Below are 21133 nucleotides of genomic sequence, written 5' to 3'. Positions count from 1 at the left end.
CACCAACTTTCCCTTCCTCGTTGTCATTTTGTCTGTCAGATTTGAAGGTTACTCTTTAACAGATTTTCTTCTCAGAAGCTGAAAATCATGTGGGTGATGACAAGTTTTGCAGCGCTAAACCTCTACTCCAGAAACCCGCTTTATGATTGTACACAGGCCTCTTGTGTGACATCAGGCAGGCACCCCCCACCCCCGCCATCCAGGCTTGTGACACGGCTGGTTGGCGACCCCGCCAGGTCGCCATTTCCTACACACCCCGCCTCGACCCCCCCCCACCCTCCCGGCCGCCATTTTGTGTCCCCCTCCCCGCCCGGCGCCTGCGCTCTGCGCCCCCCAGCGGCGTGCGGGGGCAGCGGCGGCAGGAGGAGGAGGAGAAGGAGGAAGGCCGCGCTTCCGGCCTCCATTTTGCGAGAGGAAGGGAGCGAGCTTGGCCATGGGCGTCCTCGGCTGCTTCAGGGAGCTGGGCCCCGGCTGCTGAGCCCGCCCCGAGCTCCCGCATCTTCCAGCGGCTTGGCGTGGCCCCGGGGGGTGGGGAGGGGGAGAGCTGAGGGGCAGGGTCGGCATGGAGCAGGGCGTCGTGGGCCCGCCGGTCACCCTGATCATCAAGGCCCCCAACCAGAAGTACACCGACCAGACCATCAGCTGCTTCCTGGACTGGACCGTGGGCAGGCTGAAGTCGCACCTCTCCAAGGTGTACCCCAGCAAGCCGGTGAGCTGTGGGGGCGGCTGTGGCGGGGGTGCCGCGGGGTCTGGACTGCGGGCCAGGGGTTAGGCTGGGCGATCCTCAACGAGCACCGGACCCGATTCTCCAGAGCCCTGTCTGGGGGAGCAGCGGCTGGCTCTCTGCTTTAAACAAGAGCAGGCTAGCTGCCCTTCTGCACCATCAAAACAATATTCTGAAAGGTGGTAGCGCTGGAGATGTTTATTAACGCTCTGCTTCCATAGGAGCTGGGATGTAGCTATTTTGCACACACATTTCTGTAAATATAGCAGCTCTCTCTAAACTGATTCCAGTGGTATAGCTAAAATGACCCCCTCAGGTTCACTAGGTGGTGGCGGAACAGGTAGGTGATTATTGATGTTGTTTAAAACATGCAGTTGGGCAATCCTTCCAGAATTCTGCCCTTTTTCCTTTGGGGTGATGCTTTTCGAGTCAGGGCTGGAAACAGTTTCCTCAGTTGTTTACAAACTTGTACGGAGGTTGTGGCTGTTTTGAAACTGCGTAAAAATCTACAGCTCTTTAGTCCCCGAGGAAAACGCAGTTTATTTTGAAGTTCTCTAAGTTCTGAATCGAGCAGTTATGAAAAACTAGTGTTGCTAAACGGCAGTGCTACAGAACAGTGCATTTGATTTTATGAAGATTTGTTCCAGAAAACCATATAAAGGCAGCGCTGACTCTCCCTCTACCTTGCAGCAGCATGTAGGGGCTAGACCTTGCTGTGCAAAACATCAGGCAAAGCTTCCATTTATATGGTAAATGATTCTTTTGTTGAAATAGGTGAATACTAACTATTGGCATTGTTAGTTTCTTTTTTTGGGGGTGGGGAGGAGGGTAGAAGGGGAAGTAAACAATATCTTTGTGTCTGAAAAGGATTTCTTCCTTCTGGATAAAGCAGGAGAACAGCAGTTATCAATTTAGGCAGTATCGCTGATAGATTGAGTTCTGTGAAGTGATATTTAAGAACTTGTGGATTTAGTTGTTGTTGCTCTCGGTAATTCTCCTCTGAGAGCAGATCCACAGTAAACGAAACAAATAAATGACTTCAGTTGGCTGCTGCTTCCTTGCCAGAATGCCCTCCTGTGACGTATTTGTGTTTAAACGCTATTTTTCTGACTCATCCAGTGATCTTGGTGAATTGGGCTTTAAGGAAGAATCCTTAATGAACAAGAGGTTTTCATGTTGCATTGCTTTAACCTGAGTTACAATATTAAATTTTGGTTGCTTGAAATGTCTTTTCTTCTGTTGATAGTGGATTCCTCAGCATGCCTCTCTGTATTAAAATTCACAAGAGTAGTTCATAATACTCCCCAAACTATTCTGGATTAAAGAACGGAAGAGTTTCTTTAACGAAAGCTATCTCTAATTCAATTTAATTTGGATTTATTGTACTTACTAGCTTTACTTGTAACTAAACACAGGATTATTATTTCATAGATCTGTTCCAATTGATCTAATATGGGAGGTGAAGAAAGTTGTCTTCTCCGTATGGTAAAATTGAAAAAATTATCTTTGTCTTGATAGGTTTTTTGACATAATCTTATTACTTTTTCAGATTTATTTAAGACTTTGTGCTTTTAAGAGCACTTCTTTTTTTTTGAGCAGTGTCAAAAGCATATCAGTCAGATTTCTACTTTCCATGAATGTGGCAGTTACTGGAAATAACTTATATTACTGCGCTATTTTAAAGTGCTAGAGTACATCAGAACGCAGATGCTTCGTACATGTATTGCAGTGTTCTTGAAATTAAGAACCCTTGAAAATAGGAATCAGCTGTTATTGCTGGTGTACAGTCTCATGTGTGACTTGTACCTTATTCTCCTGTACACATTGGTAAATTAGTGTTTTTTCTAATTGGTAAACCGATGGTAACTGTAAATACTTTTACTGAATTCAGTATCTATTAAGAGTATATTATTATAAAATGAGATAGTTGACATAGGCAAGGGAGAAGTTAGGCTTTGAGGCAGTGTTGTTTGTGATTTTACTAGATTAATTTGTGTGGATGACTTAAGTATGTACAAATGCCAAGTATAGGCAGATTTAAATTGGGTTAATCATTGTTAAAGCTGGCATACTTAATTTAGTAAGTCACTGAATAGGCTAGATGGGTTTAAATCAGTGTTAAATTAGTCTGCAGGCCTATACTAAAGTTGATATTTGTAATTCCCACCCTCCCCCCACCATTTTTTTTGTAGAGTACTCCAGTTACAACTTCCCTAAAATAAATCTTTATTTAAGAAAAGAAAACTTAGAAAACAAACCTGTATGTCTCAGATCTGGCAGATCTTGCATTCAGCACATTGATTGTATTGATTATGCCAGAATCGTTGATTTAACGTTGTTTCTTGTCCCATGTACCTGTCAGCTAGCATGTGTTTTGCCCACAGATCTAACCAAATGCGGTTCTTTGGAGTTTTATTCCCTGTGGCAGAGGGGCTGAGTGACCAAAGTAGCAGATGTTTTGTAACTGAAAGTGGGGATAGATGAGAGACTGTATGCTAAAGCAAGCTGTTGCATCATCTTAGGCTTGGTTGTTTTGATAATGTTCTTGGTGTATTTAACTTGGACCAAACACTGCAGAAAGAATCCTGCTTGAAAAATGGAAGAAGGAAAAAAAAAAAAAGCTGATGAATTGTTGATTTTAAATTCATAATTTTGGGATTATGATCAGGAAACCATCTCTTTCTATCCATCTCAGGTATGAGCCTTGAACCTGTAGGTTCTAGAATCATTTCATCTGATGTTCTGAGTTTTCTTCTGAAAATGAGGCCACTACTATAATTATTTTTGAAATCTTTTTCTGTCATGGTTCAGAATTTGGTCTAGCAGTGAAAATGTTGTTCTTCGAAGCAGGAGCCGTGGTAGTGAATCTCTGGCAGAGGATGAGTTGAATGCCTATTCCATTTGCTTTGGCATATATGTGAATGTCTGTGTGTTCTTGTTTATCACAAGAATTATTTATTCTATTACTAAACAATTATTGTTTATTTTTCTTCCATTGGCATTAAAAACAAACCCATGCTTCAGAATTCCAGGATGGCTTTAACCCTGAGAATTGCAAGTGGTAATTCCTGTGATGCATGGTTAGCTATTTACGTTAGGTAAGGAGGAGCATAGGGTTTAAGACCTCATCTTCCTGCATTAGTGTCCCTGGCTTAATGTTTATCAGTATTCAACATAAGTAAACTTTTCTTTTTCTTTTTTTTTCTTTTTTTTTAAGGGACGTGAAATGCACTGCTCAGGATTATGTAGTAGATATGCAGGGCCATTTTAACCTGATTAGGAAGCTGCATTATTAGTGGGACAGGCAAAAATAGTGTGGCCATATCCTTACTGGATGATGATACAAAGTATTTGGGTTAGGGCTTCTTGTTTGTTTTGTTTCAACTGCTTCCTTGTTCTAATTAATTTCTCTCAGGATCCAGAAATGGGGTTTCTGAGGCTTTTCTTCTGGTTCTGCTGATCAAAGCAGCAAGCTTCTAACCTAGGAAATTAAAGTTTTGTGTTCTTGATACATGCAGCAAATTCTAGTTTATCTAAGAAGGCCTTTCCAAGATACAAAATGCAAGTAAACTTGTATCCTGTTACCAGCCTGTTCTTGCTTGAAAGGAGCAAGCAACAAAATGGCGTAGTTCAAAAGAACTTAGTTTGGTATGAGAGAGTGGCTTCTTTTGATTTTTTTTTTTATTATTTTATTTTTTTAAATAATATAAATAGTGCAGTGATGACTTTCAATTTGTTGCACTATTTATCCATTGGAGCTGCAAATTAACAATTCTGTGTTGTGAGACTTATAAAATGGTTTATTATGTCACTAATTAAAATAGAGAAAAATGCAGAATGAAGAAAATGATTCTTTGGTATAAGGGATGGCAGCTAACTTGCCGCATATAGTATTGAACCTTTTCTCCCTATTTAAAGGTGTGTGTTCAGTCGTGAACATCTAATGTGAATTTGGATTTTTTAAAAGCAAAAACTTCTCATCCAATGTATGCTTACAGTTTTTGTTTAGAGCATTTTGTGATATGACCAGAGAATCTTGTGATATGACTAGAATATTTAAGGCAAAATCACATTCTATAACTCTCCTGTTTTCTGCTGGATTAGGTTACAGCAAGAAAAAATGTCAAGACTTCTGGGAAAGTTTTTTTGTTGTTGTTTTTGTTTTTTTTTTTTTGATTTTATAGGTCTGATTTTCAGCAATTTGGGTCATAGTATTAGCATGCCTGTTACTGCAGAATCGGTAACAAAAGGATGCAAGAGAAAGGGGAGAGGTGCTGTAAGACTAGTTGGATGTATGGTGGGGAAATTCTTCAAATATTTCATGCTGATAATGCATATCCGTTCCACTGATGGTAGGCCAGATTTCTTCATCTAGCATTTGGTTAGGTTAGCACTTCGTCAAGTGATAAAAAGATGTTGGATTATTTTTTTTAACGCAAGAAAGTAGTTAAAATGAACTTGCATTGGTAATAATTGGATTTTCTTTAAAGTTCTTTCAATATATTTTTTTAAATAACTGTTCATTCACAAAGTTACAGCATGCTATTTAGATGCTTTGCTGTACTGGGCACCTTCCTGTAGATAGGAAAACTCCCAAATGCAGTTTCCATGTAACAAGAACTTTGTTATGATCTTCTCAGCTGAGAATAGTTAAACGTTACTGCTGTGCGAGTAGCATACCATTTTAAAAAAATAAACTTTTTCACTAAGCAATATTAAAGTGTAGAAGTGTAAGACCAGGCAAGAAAAAAGCTTTCCAAAGCTTGAAGACTCCCTTTTAAAAATAAGTCCTTTTGCTGCTTGTTTCTTCTCGTTTTTTCCTTTTTTTTTTTTTTTTTTTTTTTTTTTTTTTTTTTTTTGGGTGGGGTAGGTGTGGGAGAAAGGGTTTGGGAATGGTCAGAAATTCCTTACAGAAAGAGATTGAAACTTAGGCCCATCTCCTGTACGTTTTAATTATCATTCTACTAAATATTTGTTTTTATTTTCCTTGCCCCAGCAACATTTCCATCTACTTTCCCAAGAAGTGTGTGGGAATGAGAGCAGGGTGAAGAGCAAAACTTACTGAAAAGAAAGGAATTTTCAAATATACGTAATAGTTTTCTTGAGGAGCATTTGCCAGTTAAATGATGTTAACTGTTAACGGCACTCTTGCTGAGTGCATAATAGGAGAGCATTTTTCAGATGTAATTTGTTAGTTGGAGTTGCAAGGCCTCTGAAGTGTTTTAAAGGCTGTCCATTGGTGGTTGGAATTATAAGGGATTTTACTCATCTGCAAATGTTATCTCCAGCTGTATATCTGTACAGCTGGAAAAAGCTAAATTCCTTTCTTTGTCCCATCTCCTAGTCTACAAAGGATCAGAGACTGGTGTATTCTGGCAGACTGCTTCCTGATCACCTGCAGCTGAAAGATGTTCTCAGAAAAGTAAGCTTTATATCAACACCATATGATTTTTTTTTTTTTTTGAGCAAAAACACTTTTTGGGAAATAGGAGTTTAGATTTGTATTGTTTAACTTCAATTTTTTATTGATAAGGTAGAATGTGACCAACCATATAATGCTGATATATTCTGGAAAATGTGTTTTCAAGTATCCCTTGTTTGTAGGATTATACTTGTGGATTGAGGGATGTTTCCAACTGGTGAGAGTGATTAGCCTATCCAAGTACCAAACAGTTAATATGCAATGTACAATGACTTTTTTTGGACAGTTCCTGCTTTGACTCAAGTGGGATCATTTAACAGAATTCTGTTAGTTTGGGACATGGTTTTATTTCCTGTACTTACTTAAATCCAAGAACTTGCATTTAAAACACAAAAACCAAGCAGCGCTTGTGTAAGCAAAATAAGGATAAAGTATCCATATGCAAGAAAATACTTCTAAATTGAATGGTTTTGTTGGGAAATCTATTTACTGTCCTGGCTTTGTGATGTATTAGCTGTTCCTGCTAATGTTTACAAACTTGATCTTGCCTTTTTTCTTTTTGTAACTTCTTTTCCTTTATTTTGCTGGCTTATCATGGAAACCAATAGTTTTAGTAGTCTGACATAGCGTGTTACCTAAAGAATCCAAATGAAAACCAAGCCCTGAGTACACATGGAATCTTATGTAGGAAATGTTGAAATACATGCACTTGGTTCTCTGATGGGGTTAAATAGCTTGGTTGGATGCTACAAAATAATAGGGACTTGATTAAGTTAAAGTTTTTAATGTATAAAACAATGATACTTAAGTCGATATGATATTTAAGATTGTCAAGAAGTTTGTGTGTTTTGATTTTGGTGGTAATAGAAAACATAGTGCAATGTTGACTGTTCTTTAAATTTCCTGTAAACAGGCCAGGATCAATAGCTCTATTTAGAAAATATATTCATTAAACTGTTATTACAATTTTTAATATTAAATATATAAGCTTTGTAGTACAGTACATGAGTGTTGGTAATAATATTTCTTTTGGCAAACTTCTAAAGTTTAAAATCAGTGTGCAAACTGCAGAGTCAGTTACGTTTTTATGTTAATACAGAGGAAGGTCTCCAAAAGAGAATAATGCTTTAGTAAAAGCGTCTAACTGAATTTCTATGTGAAATGTAAAGAAAAAGATGCAGAGGAACATTGAGTGTTGCTTGAACAGGCTAATGCTGTTGTTTCTTCGCAGTCTAGATGGTGAAAGAAACTTTACAAAGTTTGATTTATCTGTTTACCCCCCAAAATACTAAAACTTACTGTGTGTAGTTTATTACAGAACTGCACCTGAAATACTGCCATCCAGTCTATATCCTGTAATGTTTAAATGTCATGAAAATGTCTATCTAACATAGCTCACAGCATGGCTGTGCTAATGAAGGGCAAAATGCAGTCTGAATCCCTTAAATTCACTTGGCCTGTCTACAGCAGACTGATTTTAGGCAACAAACAACTTCAAGCCTTGTTTTACGTGCTAGAGGAGAGACTTCTGACTAATGTGTGCCTTTAATATTCAGGGGGTATGTTTGATTTTAAAGGCACTTGAATAGGTACAGGCCCTGGGTTTAGTTACAGAAACTTATTCATTAATCATAAGTACAAAGTTAAAAACTTTTGTTGGAAGAAAAGTTGTTCTTTGTGCTTGAGTTTTTGTACAAAAATGTGTGATTGCTCTGAATTTAAACATAATTCTCTGCTGTATTCTTCCTAATTGTCTAGCTCTAAGTTCCTGATATTATCAGAGGGTTTACGAAGTCTTTCAAATTAGTTTTGTTACTTGCTTTTTGATACTGAGTGGTGTCATTTTGCTGATTTAGAAAAAAACAACAACAACAAAAAAAAACAAAAAACAAAAAACAAAAACAAACAAAAAAAAAAAACAAAAAACCAAGAAAACAACAACAAAAAAAAAACATATGGAGGCTGGATGTTGTGGGACTCTTTAAGCATAGCGATATCAGACACGTTGTATATGGAATAAAAACATGTTACATTAAATTGTCCTATTTAATAAAGCTGTACACTGTAAGCTTGTCAATATTTCTGCCTTCCTTTACTTCTCCAAGTGGCGTAAGGCCTTTTGGAGAAAGAAGGTAAGTAGTTAGGTGAAAGGCTTGGTCACAAAGCTGATGGCTGGTGTTCAGTGCTCTCTGACTGCGTGCTGTCACCGGCTGGTAGGAAGGGGCTGTGTGACAGCAAGGCTGTGCTTGCCACTAGGAGCTGCTATATATAGAGGGGCTGAAAAGTCTGGCTGTGGATAGGCTGTGCCAGCTGGGCTGCACTATGATGTACAAAAGCAGTTATCTAGTTTTTTGTTCCTAAAGATTAAACCTTTAAAAATGTGGAAAGCACACTTATTTTTTTAGTTGAAAACAAGCAGTATTTCTAAATGCCATCACGTTAAATACTGCAGCTTGACTGCACCACGCTGATTTCAGAAGGGGATGTTTTTTCTAGTATTTTTGTACATAAAATGTCGTTACTAGGAAGCTATAGCATGCAATTTAAATACAGTCATAACTGTTCTTGTTGCTATGGCCATATGAGCGTCAGGCATGCTGATATAATGGGCTGGTTTCATTTGACATAGTAGAATAGCTTTGGGTTGAAGTTGTTACAGCATCCATATTCGATGTGGGAGCATATTCATGAAGAATTGGTGTAGGCTGATTACTTGCATTGCTGATGTGGCTCGAAGTGGTGCCACTTGTTCCCTTCCTTGCTGTCAAGCATTTAGAAATACCGAAGCCCTGTTTAACACTTCGAATAGTGTTCCTTGGGCGTAGAATATCTGCAGGGACTTTTTGAATGGGTGGTGCCTGCAGGATAGGCTTGAGTTGAGCTTAGACTACAGTGAGGCACAGGCAGTAGCTGGTATTTTTTTCTTATCTTGGACTGCTCATAGAATTCCAGCTCCTACATTTCTCATTTACCATGAATTTTATTGAATAATGCTCCTTATTAAATCTCAACGCAAATGGAGGCATTCTTAACTTTGAGCACTGTAAACAGTGAGGTTTTCCCAAAATAAAAGTCAAAGCCTCATCTGTGCTTTCTCATGTTTCTCTGTGTGGTTTTCTGTTGGTTCTGCTATACTGCAATTTCAGAGGAAACTGGGGGTAAGTGAATGCTTAGTATGTGATTGTGGACAGCTACTAAGAAAACTTTAGTTGAGAAACAGGAAGCCTCTCTTGTTCTAGGCTCAACTTTTGCTTTGTGGTGTCCGTTTTGTTTAATGTATGTATACTGAATACAAGGGAAACTTTGAAGGTGGATATTAAAACACAGTTTTTGCTTGTAAATTTTGCAAATATTGTTACTTTAGCTCTTCAATCTCTTTGATTTTTAGCAAGATGAATATCATATGGTTCATCTGGTATGTACTTCCCGGACACCACCAAGTTCTCCAAAACCCAGCACCAGTAGAGGTGGTCACGGAGCTTCAACCTCCAGCAGTAGCTCAGTGAGTTTTTTTTCATACACAGGACATAAATTTCTTCTACAGCAAGGAAGCTTTCCAGCAAGTTCTTTTCTCATTCCTAAAATCTGACTGTAAAAATGTGTGGTGAAAGTAGAGTATGTCATATGAATTTGTAGAATTAGACTTGATTGTTTAAGGATGTAATTTTAAACAAATATGACCTTTCAAATAGTAACACCATCATGTTTATTAGATTATATAGCTTAGAAAAAGTAGTGCTTTTCTTTCTTTTCCACATTTTCTTTATGGAACAGGGATATGGAGAGAAAGAAAAATGGACTGTATCTTTGCCAGAAATTGACCAGTGTATTTAGACTTTAAACTGAGTTCTGATTAGTTGTGCAAATATCTCTTCTACTGAAGAGAGACCAGTCAATTTAGTGCCCTTGTTTTAAGAGAGGTGGTATTTGGCCTGTGTTAATTCTGCTTGACAAGAATTGGACTGTACTTACTCAGTTTCAAGGTAGTCATAGTGTTGATAGTCTGTAAGGTGATGAGGTGTAGAAAGTTGTCATTTTCAATTTATTTTTTTAGTTAATTGTTCAAAGAACCCTTTTCTTGGTGTGTTTGCAGTTCTTCTGTTCACCCTTCCCTTATTTCTGTTTGGAATTGGGAAATGGTGGTGTTCTTTAGTTGTACTTGTTTTTAACAGAAGTGAAGGTAATATTTCAGTTGATGACTTGGTCATCATCATTGTAATTCTCCTGGCTTTTTCCAGAGCTGGTAGTATCAGTAAAAGATTTGTGAAGGTTAGTTAGAAAAGACAGCGTACACTGTCTTTGACAGTGGTGGGTTGATTAGCTTTTCAATAATAAGCTTGGTTCTTCTATAGATGGGGTACTGTTTCTGATTGCTGTGCAACAGACAGATAAAGTAGCACTTTAAACAGTTGAAGAGAGTGAATAGTACTTACGTTGTCCATGCTTGCAAACAGCAATGGAAATACAGAGAGGGCTTCCGTTATTTTATTGCTACATTGTTGTAAATAATGAATTTAAATAACTTCTAGTGACTGCTCAAAGCAGCCAGTGTGCACGGCATCGAATTTGTAATACTTTGAAAGACACATTGATCCCAAAGCTTGAATGCCCTTTATTCTTGCATTTGTTTTTTTTCTCCCCCTGTCTAGTGGTAAATTTTTCTTGTTTTCCTTTGTAGGGCAAATGTGATATGGATGTCTTTACGTAATTGCAGCTTCTCACTTCCTGGGTTGTCAAAGTTGAAGAGGATTTTTTACTGAGTAAACATTAAAATAATGCTTAGTAATAGGGTATGGGGAATTATAATAAAACTAAATTAATGATCTCCATGGCCAAATTGCAGTCTTGCTCTGGTGACATGTAACCTAGGAGAGCCAGCTGTTTGTTCTTTTTCTAGGATTAAGTATTTATCTTGGAAAGCATTGAAGTCCTGACACCCTATTTAGGTGGGTTTCTTGGAGCTGAAGTAGCTCCCAGCTACTCTTCTGTTATTCACTCTTCCAACCCAAACAGTTGGCACAGTAATTTGGATTGTGCAGCTGACACAGTGAAGAGGTTGATAAGAAAAATAGAAGAGGAAACTGAAAACAAGGATAGAGGGAGGGGTATTTTATTATACAGCAGGAACTTGTCTGTGATATTCATAACCTGAGCTTGTAGTTACTTTTGTTAACGATAGCCTCTAAAATTTGTTGCTGCTAAGTACTCTTTTTCTGAATTAAGCTTTAGTTCAGTGCAGCTTTTTGAAACTTCACTTTTTTTATACGTGCACCTGAGTGCATTTTTTTTTTTTTTTTTTTTTACTAAAAGCTTGCCAGATTCAATAAAACCCCGGTAGGCTTGTCTGTTGTTTATATGCACAATAAAAGTTTTCTTAAGACATGGTTGTAAACTCTTGTTACTGTAGTGAAAATATCCCCAGCATCAATTTTATTTATTTTAAAGAATATGGACCGTTCTGGATCAACTGCTGCCTCATCCAACCAAGAAGCTTCATCTACATCTTCGAACACTAGTGCAGATGGAGTGAGGCATCGTAATCTTCCACAAGCACAAAGCAATCCCATACCAAGCCACCAGTTCCCTTATTTAATGCAAGGGTAAGTGAGATTAAAACAATCCTTATCTTTTCCGTACTCTTTTTAAATGTTCTGTTACAACTGATTCCTGCATACTCTGCAAAATGATTTGGCTAATTCATCTTGAAGCATAAGTCACAATTATAAATCTCTATGAATAGTAATGTTTTAAGACAGAAATCATTCAAAGAGTAAGTGTTCTTGGTGCTCCCCTTCAAACTATTCTTTCACTTCATGCTTTCTGCTTTCAACTTTCTGTTGATGAGGGCAGTTTTAATGTTTATCTAGTGGATGTAGTTAGCAATGTAAGTGATCAAATGATTGTCTGGTTGCTTTTTCTAGTCCTCTATTGTAATAATCGAGACTAAAATGTTACCAGATGTGATGGTTCTTATTTTTTGACTTTTTAATGGGATGCAACTCTTCACTTGTCCATTTTAGATTCAGTTATTTTTAGAGGTATTTTGAGTACCTGCAAGTGCTTGTGAATGTACAAAGTTAAAATATTTTCATACATAACAAGTGTGTATACTTCTTGATTAGATCTGGTATTTAACTTCCAAAATTCCTTTTTTTTCCCCCACTTAAAAAGCATCTTTAAGATTCTTTTAGCCTGCATGACCTGTACAGCTTTACAAACCCCTTTAAAGATTTTTCTTCCTAGGGTGGATAGTGCGTTCTGATATGATAATTTTCATTTCCTCAGGGAACTCTTTTCAAGACTTTCTTCTCACAAGGCATTCTACTATAGTGCTGTTTATTTTCCAGGGATTTTGAAGAATGTGGCAGGGGACACCCACAAAGACAATCTATGAATCTACTAACAGTAGCAATTGTTTCTGTCACTGGGAAGAAAACATGTTAAGAACTGTTAATTTAACTGAAGTTAAATGCATTTTCAGTTACTCTCCTGTTAGAATTTGTGTAGATTTTGCTAGTCTTACTACTAGTTTTCATGTATTCTGCTGGGAAGATAGTGCTTTTGCAATGGGTGGAGTACTCTGTTATTCTGACCACATTAATCTTTGCGGAAGTAGTTATGCTTACCTTTGTGACAAACCTGGGTGATGCTAAGTTGACTGCAGTTCAGTGTACTGTAAATTAATTCTGGAAGCAATTTTTGTGCATATTGCATTATTCATCTCTAAGGAGGTTTAATTTTTTTAATTAGCTTTTCACAAAAATGTACCCTGAGCATGAGTTCAAGTATTCATGACGAGCTGGATAGCCTTTGGACTTGAGAAAGACAACAGAACTGTTGTTCAGCCTTTTAGCTGGAGTAACTCAGTCAAATACACAGAGGAGGAATCAGTTCAGAAGACATGACTGTTTAAAAGGGCATATTTATTTATTAAGTTATTCTAAGGCTATGTCTCTGGCAAGTGATGTGGACTAAGAGGAGTGGCTCTGTAGATTGAAGGAGGTGCAGAGAACCTGACATCAGCACTGCGTGTATTTCAGGGCTTTCTGTCTTACTTGGACTAGGTCCAATTTGATCAGCTGACACAGTTGCATGCTTGTTGTTGAAGTGCATTAGTGGAATGTCTGAATCATATCTTTCAACGTAGTGTAATTTAAAAGGAATCCAGGTGGTGATCTGAGAGCGTTCTGTGGTGCAACCAAAAAAATTAGTGAGAGGAAATGACTGGGAGACTAGTTTCAAGAGCACAGACCTGATCTGAACAGAAATCAGAAATGCCAGAGGAGATGCACCCTAAATAATCTTAGTGTGTGTGGTTGTTTTTGTTTGTTTGTTTGTTTTTTTGTAAAAGCAATTTAGTTGAATAGTATCAGACCCTTAAGTATATCCTTGCTTTGGACTACTAGGCACTGGCTCTACCCTAAACACGTAAGTCTGGGCTAGAACCTGTTGTAGTCCACTGTCTTTTTGAAATGTCCTCCTTAGTGCTGTCAGTAGTCTTCTCAGATAGATGCATCTGTTCTTGCTTCAGCATGCTACTACCTGTATTCCAGCAACAAGAAACGCCTTCTGTTTTTTCAGCCACTCTTAAACGTGATTTGGGGCAATGAAATTCAGTATTAATGTAATTTATACACAGACCGAGGCTTGTTAAGAACGATGAAGATCTGTAGCTGAAACTTGCATTGCCTAACGGATTTTTTTTGGTTTCATGACTAAACACAGTTTTATTCTAGCTGTGTGATGAATTATAGACTCTTCTGATGGATGGGAAAGTGTCTCCAGACACTGGAAGATGTATGTGAGAGTCCAATTCCTTGGGTGTCTTGCAACACTTTCATTAGTAAAGTAGCTAATACAAATAAGAAATATAAACTTTGGGTAGCTAAGTGATGGTTTTGATGTGTCTTGGTTTCTGGTGCAAGACTTCAGTGTCCAAGTTGAATACCCTTTGAGAAAACAGCTAAATCAGATTTTTAAAATGTACTGTTTTAAAGTCTTTGTAAATGGTATTTTCTAAACATCTACATTTGAGATGGGACTGAACAAGTAGTCTATACCAAGTCAATTTTGTGCTGTGGAGAGTAAGCATGGTGTTGTTTGCTCCTATGGACTTAGTTCAAGGCCCTACTGTTCTGTGCAGGTACAATCTGAACAGATAGACTCAGTCCTGAAATGACTTGCATTTCAGATTAGGGAGTACTTGGAAGCAATAAACAGATAAGAAACATGAAGACAGGGAAATTGTTTGTCAAGTTGAGTAGCCCACCTAATAAAATGTTTTCATATTGTTTACATAATAATGTTTGAAAGCAGACAACAAAATGATATACTGACAGCATACAAAATGTTCCAGCACACAAATGCCAGCTTTCAGTAGCACTTGCTCACTCTGTATTTTCTAAAAGTAGCAAATATACAATGGAAGATATTGAAATAGCACTTGAAGTTGATACTCAGCCTCATGTGAGGCTGATAGTAAATGAGGCATCTTTGTGGGTTAAAGGATGTTAAACAAATGCGGTTATTATCAGTGGTGCAAGATGATAAAGACTGAGCTTCTAAGTTTGAAGTTACAACTTTCAGTTATATTTTTTTCCACTGGTGGTGAGCAATAGCTTCATGATGACACCACCCAAGTAACTGCAAAATGTTAATGTGTTCTGAAACATTACCTTTAAAATATATTCCAATTAGATCATTTTAGTTTTCTTCCAAATACCAAAAAATGGTAATTCTGGGCTTTATAGTCACTTAAAGAGCAGTGTGCCTCTTCAGAATGTTCTGAAGCTACTTCTGCATTTGAATCTAAAACCTGTTTTTTTGACGTACCTAACTATTCTTCTGCAGTCTGCTGTGTTATATTTTTGAAACATCTGTGCCTATGCAATTTTGCTTCCCTGCTCTTGTGCTGTTGTTGCCAATCTCTTGAAATACTGCATTTTTCTCCTCCTTTCAGAAGAAGATGAGGAGAAAGCATGTGCTACTTCCCTTTTTCTTCTAAGAGCTAGCCAGCTTGCTTGGCTGGGAAGAGCATCTTCCTTTGGAGACGTTCTTCTCACTGGAATACTCTGCATTGTGTTTGGAGTTTTCCTTAATTTCTTAAATTAACTTGATAGTCTGCCAGTTGTAATAGCTAGGTCACTGACAAAATCTGCCTTTGTTTTTTTGATGCAGAAACCAGTTTTTGAGTATTGATGTTACTTCTCCACATTAATGTTATCAGAACTTGAAAAGTTGGCATGCTTCTCAAAAAGCCACATCTTCTAGAAAAGCAGTCTTAAAAAAACAAAACAACAAAACCAAACAAAAATCACCAAAATGCTAAAATACATTAATGAGGGAGGAAAGAACATTACTGGAGTCTTCTGTGGTTTGTCTTGCTTGGCTAGCTTCTTTTTTTTGCAACCTCTTCTTAAGCTTTAAGATACTGAGAAAGCAACTTGAGAAAGTTTGGAAGAAAATAGAGGCTCAAATTCTGTATTCCTAGAACACGTTTGTTTGGAGCTATTAATTTAAGACCTCACAATTTCTGTTGAGCTCCATTCAGTACATTTAAAGAGAACTCTTGGGGGCGGGGAGGGGAAGGTGAATTCCTGCAGAACTTACTGCTGCGTTCTGAGGTAGCACTGTTTTTTGGTGACTGAGCTAGGGAGATAAGTGTGGTCACACAGTGGTTCTTCTTGCTTTCATCCCCATACGGAATTCTTCCTGCTTGTAATGGAGATATTGCTCTGTGATTTGTCATGACGCAGAACTTAGGATACCCATGTAGAAGACTATCTTTACATTTTGAGAGTCGTTATTTCCTGAATTTTGGAGGAATCTTGATTATCAAAGTGCTTGTCAATTCAAGGGCTAGCAAAACATTCTTAAATTTTGCAACCATAAAGACAAAAGTGTGATTGTTTTTTTTGTATAGGAGCTTGAAAGCTCTGCTGTTATATTACATGAATTTTTCAGAAACTCCTCATGGAGTTTCTTTAAACATGGAGGGCTACCAGTTCACCCTTTCAGTTGCTCAAAGAAGCAGAGTACTGTATATATCTCCGTGGTATCAGGAGCATAGCTTTTGCTTTATCACTACTTCTTTTTTTCCAAACTACTGTCAAAACAAGCAGTGACTGAATTCAAAAATAACGAACAGTTTTAGCAGAGATCATGCATGGAGTTGCATAGCAGGCTCTTGTCCAGAATTAGTGAAATATTCTTTCATGTATAAGATGGAAAAAGATTTTAATGTCTTCCCCCCACCTTTCTTTCTGGGCATGTCTTGTATATCTGAATGCCTGGTAGACTAATGAAATCTCTCGGTGATATCTTTGCAGGGAGTGCCTTACTTAGGGAACAGGTGCAGTCCGCAGTACAATTACAGCAGTCTCAGCTTTTGCTACCTGCAGTCTGAATAAACTTTTCATGCTTTGTACTCTCATGCTGTCCTGAAAGATGTCCTGGTATACTACAGTTTACTACATCAAAATCTTCGGGGAAAGAGTTGGAAATCTTGCCAAAACATGCTATATGGTCTAGGAGGTAAGAGAGGCTAAGAAGTTTAAAAGCAGACAAAACCAAACCTAAAATTGATGTATAGGAGCTTTGTATCTCTTGCCTGTAAAACAGAATTAAAAGCCTGTAGGAGAATCCCTTATAATTAAAGTATTAAGGGGTAAGAGTTATTTATGGTGTTCTCTTTGTTGTGGTCTTCAGATGCTGTATCTGGAAAATTAGTTCTGCTGTCTTTGCTTTTGTGTAGTTCTTCGTGTCTGTGATCAGTGATATTTCAGGTTTCATTTATAAAAGAAAGCTATAGGGATAGTAAGTTTTGTATTTACAGTTCCTGTAAGGCTGACCTGAACTTAAAAGGAATTAAATGAATACATTTCTGTTGTTAACGTGTTGTTTATCCCAGAGACGCAGCTAGTGACAAGACATCTAAGTACAAAATCATAAGTCTTCTTTCTATAGAAATAACTTCACTTACTAATTTATTCCATGCTCTTTTGGAATGGGTTGGATGATCTTGCTACATGTTTGTGTTATTTCAGTGTGTCATTTTAGGGGGAAAAATGAAGAATGCTACTTCTAGCATTAAGTGCATTTTAGAGTATATTGAACTGAATATGTGTCTTTTACTCCTTTTACAGCAATATAGGCAACCAGTTTCCAGGCCAAGGTGTACCTGCTGGAGGATTACCTATGTATCCTGCATTCAGTCCCTTACAGATGATATGGTGGCAACAAATGTATGCACGTCAGTACTACATGCAATAGTAAGTTTGCGTTATGTTGGGTAGTGTGAGTTACACTACGGAAAATATTAAATATTGTTTGCAGCATCAAAGTATTTGTGCTTGTCTGGATGTGCTGTATTTATAGTGATAAATTTTGTGCAACAGAATACAAAATCCAGTTTTGAATTGGAATTAAATAGTTGTATGAAGTAAAGATTTAAGGAAAAAAAAGTGCTTTTTGTTTTGATTTGTATTGTCTGAAACTTTCTTTTCAGTAGTGTAGGAAAGAAGGCAAGAATAGGTTTAGACATTTTGGTGCATGTTTTTTGACAAAAGTTTTATTTGATTTTTTTTTAGCCAAGCTGCTGTTTCAGCCCAAGTGACTTCCAGAACCGAATCAGTGAGATCTTCAGTTGCTCAGGCTGTAAATTCACAACATCCTCCTGCAAATGAGCCTGCAGCAGTGCCAAATGTAGCTGTCCAAGAGAATAGGCCTGTGAACCCAAATGTTCAGATGAATGCACAGGGAGGCCCAGTAGTTAATGAGGAGGACTTCAACCGGGACTGGCTGGACTGGATGTACACATTCTCTAGAGCGGCTATTCTTCTGAGCATTGTATACTTCTATTCTTCCTTCAGTCGGTTTGTCATGGTAATGGGAGCCATGCTACTGGTTTATTTGTGAGTACAACAGTTAAGTACAGCTGCAGAGCAGATACACGGGTATATATACATAGCTAGCGTATAATCTCTTTTAAACTTTGAAAAATGTTTTAAATGTGAAAGTTTAGGCTCTGCTCCTCTTGTATGGTGTGTACAAATCTGGATTTCAAATGAGCAGAGAAGCCTTTTTTTTTTTTTATTAAAAAAATTCTTGGAACTTTCTACACTAACTTGGTTACTACCTAAAACACAGTGTGCTTAAATATTGGTGATATTTACAGGTCAATATTGTAGAAATGTAGAATTTAGGGATGAAAATTAAGGATGTTGGGATGAGGAGGGAATTTCATGTAATAACTGAAGTGTATGCTTGTGTAAACTTTAAAAAAACAACACTTCACTGCTTGAATATGCAGGGAAAGCTGCAGAGCTGTTACTCATTTATACATTAAATGTATAGAATTTTGCAGTAAATTGTGTTAAGCAGAGATAAGGTTACTTTAACAGTGGATGTCATATCTGGCAGAATTACAAGGACATCTTAAAAAAAAAAAAAAAAGTTAATGATGTATCATGAAGACCATTTTATTAAGATGTATCAGTACTGTAGTCATCAGTTCCTTTACAGAATCACAGAATTTTCTAGGTTGGAAGAGACCTCAAGATCATCGAGTCCAACCTCTGACCTAACACTAACAAGTCCTCCACTAAAACAGGTTTTGTTTCACTATTTAGTGAAACAAAATACTTTAATGATGTAAAAAGTGAAAACTGACAGTAATGTGATGTTTTGGACTATTGTCATTCATTGACAGTTTACTTATGTGTAGTCTGATCTTTGTGACTTTAAGAGCATACTTGCATGGATTGTTCTGTTTCTGATGCAGGAATGGTAGTTGAAACTCAAATACAGACATCTGAAGATGTAGGAGAGGCTTACTTAGTTTAAAATGGTAATGTGGTTCAAGCCTTAGCTCAAGTTTAAATTGAAAATCAGCTTTGAACTATGAAAATTAAAGCTACCTTTAAAAATATTAAAATGTAAATACTTCAAAATGGGAAAGAGAAGCCCCCAGTATTCTAAACATTTCATCAGCTAATTGTGGTAAACTATGCATCTCTGGCACAGGGTGCTACAAACAGTGCTGCTGAAACCTAGCAAAACTTTTCTTAACCCAGGTATCAAAGAACATCCGTTCTATCTAGAAGTTAAACATTTGGAAAAATGCAAGGAGCTTCATCCATTTACAAGCACTTGAAGAACTTACTGCAGTAGGTAGGAGAAAATAACTCTTCCTTTCAAAAGAAAGGTTTTTCAGCTGTTCCATTTTCTTATGTAGACACCAGGCTGGATGGTTCCCCTTTAGGCAAGAGGGAGGCCAGCAACAGGCAGCCAATAATGTGGAAGGGAACCGTGATGGGCAAAATGCAAATAATCCTGATCTTGAAGAGATGGTAAGAGCAGACGTATCTTTTTAAGACTTCTGTGTATTATATTGTAAAGTATATGTAACTACCTGTAGCACAAATCTCGAATTGGTAAATTAAGCTGGAAAATGTTATTTCATTTTTTTCCTCGTAATAGTTGAGTATTGATGTCTGGACAGAAATACTTTCTTTGTGAAATATAGCTGGTTCAACCAGAAAGCTTTCAGCATTATCCTCTGCTACGCAGGCTGCTTAAATTTGGTATCTTTCCAGTGTGAAATAGAGACGATCACTAACTGTCAATCACACATTCTCTGTGCTAGTTATTCTTCAGGAGACTATTTTGAAAAAAATTAATGTAGGGCAATTCTGCTCTTAACTCCTGTCAGAGCTCTGAAAAGAAGCAGTTGAATTGTTCAATTTCTGTTTTTAAAGGAACGACTTATGGATGATGGGATTGATGAAGACAGTGGAGAAGATGCAGGTGAAGATGCCAATATAGAGCAGCAGCCTGGATTCATGGCTTCTGCTTGGTCCTTTATTACAACTTTCTTCACGTCACTCATCCCTGAAGGGCCTCCGCAGGTTGGCAATTGAAACGGAAAAGGAACTGTCAGGCAGTCTCTGTAGCCATATGCAGACGTGGAGCAGATTGTAGACGGTTTTAAATACAGTGCAATTTCAGAAAATTTATATTGTTATCTTTTTGATCATGGTGTACAAAAATGTGTATTTTTTTCTTTCGGCTTTCTCATGCATCGCATATTTTAAGCACAAGTGGACTACTAAATGCTTTCCTGAAGATTCTTCTTTTTCTGAAGAATGAAATGTAAAAATATTGGTCTTCCATGTTTTGTTTTTTAATTTCAGATGTGTATTACGCTGAGGCAAAAACCTTGTACTTAGTCTGCACCATTACCTCTTTAAAGAGCTGTGAAAAATATGAATGTTGACAGACTTTTCCAAATGCTGTCTATTCATCTGAATAACTTCAGTGTATCTTGTGTTAGTTTTATGCAGGGTATGACTTATCATTTGGGATTTGGAGTTTATATCATTCCCAAAAGAATGCTGTAAACAGCAGGATTACTTGCTAATGGCATGTTGTCTTCATGCCACAAAATACTAAGCCTCTTCTCATATCTTTAGAAAGCTAAAAGCTTTGTCTTGAGGCTATACTGAAGTTTATTAAACTTTGAGATGGTTGACAGCTCTTCAAAGAGAATCAGCAGTGATGGGATAAACCTTAAATGTTTGATACATACAGTACTTTTTAAAAAAAACACATAGATGTACTGGGGGAAAACATGTAAATTAGTTTTTTTAATAAAAACTGTTATGGTAACTTTTGGATGTTTATATGCATATCTGAATGCAAACAAATAGTGCATTGTGAAGGATGAGGATATGATTGAGAGTGGAATAAAGTTAATCATGGTGGCATTACTAATATTGACTACAGTGTTATGTTTGTAGCAGTGCGTATGCAATTATGAGTAGGAAGAATCTCAACATCAGGATACCTGTTTTCTTATTTTTCTGTTCCTTATAAAATAAGACTTAAAAAAAAAAAAAAAAAAGAAAATTGTACGTGAGAATAGTATAGTGCTTCTGTCAGTTTTCAATTGCTATTTTTAAATTGTAATCAGTCAAGAAGTTTCACTT

The 21133-nt window shown here is 37.3% G+C and overlaps 1 protein-coding gene across 3 annotated transcripts; it reads left to right on the top strand.

The window, feature by feature from the left end:
* Positions 1–377: 377 nt before the first annotated feature.
* Positions 378–20918, top strand: HERPUD2 (HERPUD family member 2). 3 transcript variants are annotated; one of them, XM_032181847.1, is made up of 8 exons: positions 378–709; positions 6069–6146; positions 9535–9648; positions 11592–11746; positions 17291–17416; positions 17735–18058; positions 19381–19495; positions 19904–20918. In XM_032181847.1, the coding sequence occupies exons 1-8, from the start codon at positions 563–565 to the stop codon at positions 20063–20065; spliced, it is 1221 nt and encodes a 406-aa protein (XP_032037738.1). In that variant the 5' UTR covers positions 378–562; the 3' UTR covers positions 20066–20918. The 3 variants fall into 3 exon arrangements, with proteins under 3 accessions (XP_032037738.1, XP_032037740.1, XP_032037741.1); XM_032181849.1 differs by lacking the exon at positions 6069–6146; XM_032181850.1 differs by lacking the exons at positions 6069–6146; positions 9535–9648.
* The last annotated feature ends 215 nt before the right edge of the window (positions 20919–21133 follow it).

Source organism: Aythya fuligula, chromosome 2, assembly GCF_009819795.1.
Source record: "Aythya fuligula isolate bAytFul2 chromosome 2, bAytFul2.pri, whole genome shotgun sequence".
Lineage (NCBI taxonomy): Eukaryota > Metazoa > Chordata > Aves > Anseriformes > Anatidae > Aythya > Aythya fuligula.
Note: the sequence above shows the minus strand (reverse complement) of the source record. Positions and strands in the feature narration are given on the sequence as shown.

Bases quoted from the DNA above. Each gene is read 5' to 3' on its own strand.
- HERPUD2 (XM_032181847.1), top strand. From the start codon at position 563: ATGGAGCAGGGCGTCGTGGGCCCGCCGGTCACCCTGATCATCAAGGCC. The intron at 11,747-17,290 runs GTAAGTGAGATT...CTCCTTTTACAG, and splicing joins TTCCCTTATTTAATGCAAGG to CAATATAGGCAACCAGTTTC. The intron at 17,417-17,734 runs GTAAGTTTGCGT...ATTTTTTTTTAG, and splicing joins CGTCAGTACTACATGCAATA to CCAAGCTGCTGTTTCAGCCC.